This window comes from Cyclopterus lumpus, chromosome 24 (assembly GCF_009769545.1).
Source record: "Cyclopterus lumpus isolate fCycLum1 chromosome 24, fCycLum1.pri, whole genome shotgun sequence".
NCBI lineage: Eukaryota > Metazoa > Chordata > Actinopteri > Perciformes > Cyclopteridae > Cyclopterus > Cyclopterus lumpus.
This window is the reverse complement of record NC_046989.1, coordinates 20173796-20179795: the sequence shown is the minus strand read 5'-3', so window position 1 is coordinate 20179795 and position 6000 is coordinate 20173796. Positions and strand designations below refer to the sequence as shown.

At 45.3% G+C, this 6000-nt stretch overlaps 1 protein-coding gene across 1 annotated transcript in view; it reads left to right on the top strand.

Annotated features, from left to right (window-relative positions):
- Window positions 1-316: 316 nt before the first annotated feature.
- Window positions 317-6000, top strand: part of LOC117727272 (neurexin-3b) — a 195761-nt gene continuing 190077 nt past the window's right edge. Inside the window, exon 1 of the mRNA XM_034527479.1 lies at window positions 317-418. Coding sequence (XP_034383370.1) covers window positions 317-418 — 102 coding nt within the window. The remainder of the gene's footprint in view (window positions 419-6000) is intronic.

Here is a 6000-nt window from a genome sequence, read left to right as displayed (position 1 = left end):
TAAAGAAAATATGCCTCTGCCATACTTTCTTTACCTGTCCTGTGAATCCTATGGCAAAAATTCCATTGACAAAATCCGAACGCTGTCTGGTCCAAAACAATCGCATCAAGGTACCAAAGGGTTCTGTAAAGCAACCGACAGCTCAAAGAGCTCATTTCCAATGCAGACCAAGGAAGGAAGTGTGTTTTAGACACAGCATGGGATCCAATCCCAGAGTGTAATGGCTCGGCTTTGACTATGTGTTGGCCCCCAACAGGTGACTATCTCCGTTGATGGGATCCTCACCACCACTGGCTACACCCAGGAAGACTACACCATGCTGGGCTCAGATGATTTCTTCTACGTGGGTGGGAGCCCCAGCACTGCGGACCTGCCCGGATCTCCAGTTAGCAACAATTTCATGGGCTGCCTCCGAGAGGTAGGACTGACAGATACATACACTGTGAACAGGTGCATGACTAGAGTACTATGTGGGTTGGTCGTTCCCAATATTGTATCTGCATTTAATTGTTCATATTTCAGGGCTGTGGTTGTCATGCATGAATGTGCAGCCACATAAGACAACTTTAGTATTCACTTAGCCAGCGCAGCTGATTTAGTTATGTACAAAAATAATAATCAGCATAGGAAGGGAGAAGAAAATGAAATACAATTGCATTATCAATTAAAGCTGCTGAGTTTGCAGACAAAATATCAGACTTTCAATATTCCCTGGCTTAATCAAATTCATAACACTTACTGCAGTTTGTGTTTGAGAAAATATCCCCAAATTGTTTCTGTCACATGTAATTTGCTGTATCAGCTTGAAAGTGCCTCTAAAATGCCTCCCAATGGGCAGCAATCTGAGAGAAATATTGGTCTATGATGAAAAAGGAAAAAGCCTGGTTGTTTAGAGACGTTTATAATGGATTATCTGGCCATCTGAGCTTTCGAGCAGAGCAAAAATATAAATATATATATATATATATTAAGTGCCCCGTTATTTACATTTTGCTCACCATTACTTATCGTGGAGCAAGTACTGATAATAAAGGGAGAAGCGGAGTCTCCTCGGAGCTGTAAAAGAGTCTGCATTGATTTCTGCAGCTTAGCAGCAGTCTTAAGAACAGCACAATGTTTGTATTTGTGTGTGTCTTTGTTTCAGAGCTGCAGAATGGAACGTTACTTTAATTGGAACGTACACGTCATATTCTCATTGTCAGTGATGTTATCTTGTTGATTAAGAATTGGCATTGTACATGGGTTGATCATATAATTGGTATTCTGCACCTACGGACAGTCAGAAGTTTGTTTTTCTGTCTTAAACAGCCGTTTTACAAGGAAGGTAATGAATTACAGGACAATAATAAACTAAAGAATAATAATTGATCCTCCATGTTTTTATCCCGTAAAGGATCCAGTGTCTATTGGATTATCTATCAACCAAAGACTTGCCTTCTATGAACCAGTGCTTGTACCAGACACCCTACATTAGCATTACGTTAATTCAACACCTCCTTCTCATCCCTGTCTGATAATGTCAAGTGCACACAACAATCTTCAAGACTGATAGCATGTCAACAAAAATCAATGACAGGCCACAAGCTCTACAGGCCGAATATTTGTTTTCTTCAACCATGGAAACGGAACATGTTAGTTCACAGTTTAATTTGCATGGCATCTCCAAATGTGTGCAAACTCCAGGGCACAAGTTCACATTAACTCAATAACACATTAACACAAACAAATACAATTACTGTACATTAGAGCACAACAGTTTTTTTCTTCACCGTTGAAACAGCAGGCGAGAAAACCATCTTGGGATACACAGTACAATATTTCCTCATCTAAATCTTAATTAAAAGACAGCAAAAGCCACAGAAATACCTCTGTCACAAGTAGCTGAGTCATCAGCCTCCTGAACTGTGTTTTTATACGGCTCGTTTTACACTGAGCTAGACTAGCAACACAGCAATGTGTTCACTACCACAGTACATACCAAGTGCATAGAAAGCATAGAAAGAAGAATAAATCCAGTTGATCATGGCTACATAAATTCATATAATATTTGTGTGCCATCTCAACGCCATTCTTAATATTGTGACATTGTGACATTAAAATGCCACAGAGTCTCAGCCTGGCCCTTCTCCATCGTCATTTTTTCCTTCCATCACAACCCTCTCACACACACACACACCACACACACACACACACATTCACACTACACATACACACAAACACACACACATACCACACACACATTAAAATGCCACCGTGTCCCAGACTGGCCCTTCTCCATTGTCATCCTCCATGTTTTCCTTCCATCACAACCCTCTCAATGTTGACAAGAGCCAGTCAGTCTTGTGATGAGCTGCCAAGCTCAGTGGAGCACCATCTACCACACCTTTCATTTATCCAAGCTAGCTTCCATCAGACCACGATACACCTTACTGCATCTTGTTTTGAGGTTACACACACACACACACACACACACACACACATACACAGAGCCATGTTTGGGCTCAAAGAAAGTCACCTTGTCTGTATAGTTGTATGTGTCGAGGCTGCTGCTCCCCCAGTCATTACCACATAGGCGAATGCTTCTCTGGTCCACCCTTTTTCTCTCTGTCGCAGACACAAATACAGTGCATACATTTCGAGCGCTGACCCAGCCATCCCTGTGCCCAGTTGCCCGAGGCTCCATGAATAAATAGATAACATGCACTGAGCTTTAGCTTGACTTTGTGTACTTGTGATCATTAACATCCTAGCTGCGTTTGCATCGTGGGAGGATTTGTTGATTCGCCGTTCTGGACGGCCATGGATTTGCGAAAGCTTTTTCTTGAAGTTAGTAGTAGTTGCATAAGTTTGTAGCATTGGAATTAATCATTCAAGTGTAAACACAGAATTATAAAATCTTTATTGAAGAATAACTTGTGTTTGATCCTCCGACCGGTGGGTTAGTTTGTAGCCAGTGTGAAGAGACTTGTTTGGACACATTGTTGTTCTGTACCGTGATGCAGCTCATATCAAATACTGCTTGGTGCAGCTATAAGGAGGTAAATGCATTAATGTGAGGAGTTTTCATCATGAGCCGTGCTGCAGATGCAGTCGTGTCCTCTGGTTGTTTCCATTGTTATCCAAACAAGTGTGACTCATTTTGAGTTGGCCCCTGAGAGAGAGTGTTTGGTGGACAGAATCATGGAGGTGATTCACCATGTGGTTGGGTAGTGGTAGTGTTGTGCGATCCTCGACTGTTCATCATACGCTGCTCCATTAAGCAGGCATGGTGCCAACTGCTACCCAGGACTATACAAACTGCTCACGACTGGCTGTGTGATCTCCTCCCCGCTCTTCCATTCATTCACAATATCTCTTTGCTGTTGCTTGCAGCCCGGCTTGAAGTGCACGGAATCTATGCATAACCACTTCTCTCTTGCTCTCCTACAACATATTCCTTCCTACCCGCCCCTCCATCTCTTCCTTTGCATTCAACATCCCCAGAAAACGAGGGAATGATGCAGTTGTGTTAGGGCCGTTGCTCAGATCAGAGTGGGTTAGTGTCTGGCTGTGTGTGTGTGTGTGTGTGTGATGTCTGTCTAGAACGCTTCAAATGCTACGGAAGCAGAAATGTTGGGGCACACTGGCCTCTGTTTGCTCTGAGATTTTAAAAAAGTGCATCAGTTGGAGCTGATGAAAAAGAGGATGCGTGAGTTGCTGCAGCCAGCCCTTCCTCTTCTGTCTGACAACCAAAGAGATGCCGCGTGCTGCCATCACGACCCCTCTCTCGTTCAGTCTCCGCTGCACTCAAACGGCCCCCGAAGGCTACATGGAATGTCATGTCCCGCCTGCGCGCATGTTCTGCCATGTGGGCTGCAGCGTGTCACGTGACCGAGGGCCAGTGGGCAGCCGCTCACTCTCCGGTCAGCCCCATGTTTGCGGTGCCTGCTGCAACCCTCACCCCCCCCCCCCAACACACACACACACACACCTCACACCATGCAGCCCCTCCCTCCGGTGTCAATGGGCACCCGTGGCGGCACTGGAGCTGTGCAGTGGCATCTCGTGTCAGACCGTGGGGGGGGGGGGGCGGCACGGGCTGTCATCTCTGCTGAGAGAGGAGGAAGATGATGAGTAACAAGCACAGAAGTATGTGAGGGGAGAAGGTGAGAGCATTGAACAAAAGAGCAGGTACAGAACGTAGGAGAGGACAAGTGCAGGTGAGCTGAATGTCACCGGGTGGGAGATAGAAACAAATGACTCGACGGAGATCAAGAGAATGATGAATAAGTGAGAGGAAGAGGAGAGAGGGCAAAAGACCAACATTTGACATTTGAGAGGAGCTATGTCGTCATCAGTTGTGTGTTAGTCACCAGTCTGTTCAGGCAAAGCTTGTTTTTCCCTTCAATACAAATGTCACCCTGTCCTTTTTAATTATTTAACTTTTTAATGATCTGACAGAGGGTCAGATAGTGATGATTTGATGACTTTAAGGAAATGCCTTCCCTTTAACCCTTGTTTACAGGATTTGCTTTTAGGTAACACCTTCAGAACAAATATATATCCTGACTTCTGCAACTCAAAAATGAGCATTATATAATATTACAAAAATACATTTGCTGAAAGATATTTTTACATTCTAGACTCCATGGCCCAGAGAGCACAATAACACCTATGGTAAAATGATAGCATATCAGAGGATGGTTTTTGTTGCTGATAAATTTAGAAAATGTTTTGAAAGTCACACTCTTTTGATAACAGATGATGAGTCATACTCTTTCCTGTTTTGAGGATCTATTGTGGAACCTTAATACAGATGACTGTAGATCCCACTCTCATGTCTGTGTTACGATATGTGGTGGCGGACCCAAATGCATACCAGGGAGTAGAAGGGGGAAATTGTTTATTGTCCTACGGAGGAACAGTCAGGGAATGGCAGGGAAAAGCAGGCGAGGTGAGTCCAGGCAGGGAAGAGCAGGCAGACTGGGAACCTGGAGGATGGATGACTAAGAACAAGAAAGACAGAGTCAGAGGCAAGACAAACGCAATTAGTTTGATCTTCGATGTAAGCGCAGCCAGGAGCCGCCACTACCAGGTCAGCTGAGACAACGATCTGGCGATGAGTGGATGAGGAACCGGGGTAGATAAACAGCAGGTGATTAGTTAATTGAAGGCAGCTTGGTTGCTTGAGCAGGTGAGGTTGGTCTAATCATGGAGCCAGGAGGAGATCAGTCTGGAGCCACACCCCTACCACACACACACACACACACACACACACACACATTACAGGCAGGAGGCACGGCTTAATACGGTTAGCTTAGCACAAAGACTGGAAACAGGGGAAACCGCTGGCCTGGCTCTTTCCAAAGGTAACGGAAGCAGCCCACTAGCACCTCTAATCTCTTAAAAAAAAGGGAATGTAAAATCTACCATTTGAGGTTTTATTAACACATTTCACAATTATCTGCAGTCAATCTTACCTGCCTGCCTACCTTTCTACCTACTTCCATACCTGCCTACCTGCCTGTCTGCCTACCTTTCTACCTACTTCCATACCTGCCTACCTACCTGCCTGCCTGCCTGTCTGCCTACCTACCTACCTGTCTGCCTACCTACCTACCTACCTGCCTACATGCCTACCTACCTACTTCCATACCTGCCTACATGCCTACCTACCTGGCTGCCTACCTACCTACCTGCCTGTCTGCCTACCTACCTGCCTGCCTGCCTACCTGCCTACATGGCTACCTACCTGCCTGTCTGCCTACCTACCTACCTGTCTGCCTACCTACCTGTCTGCCTACCTACTTACCTACCTTCCTACCTGCCTACCTACCTACCTGCCTGTATTGCTACCTACCTACCTGTCTGCCTACCTACTTACCTACCTACCTACCTACCTACCTGTCTGCCTACCTACCTACCTACCTACCTACCTGTCTGCCTACCTACTTACCTACCTACCTGTCTGCCTACCTACTTACCTACCTACCTGTCTGCCTATCTACCTACCTACTTACC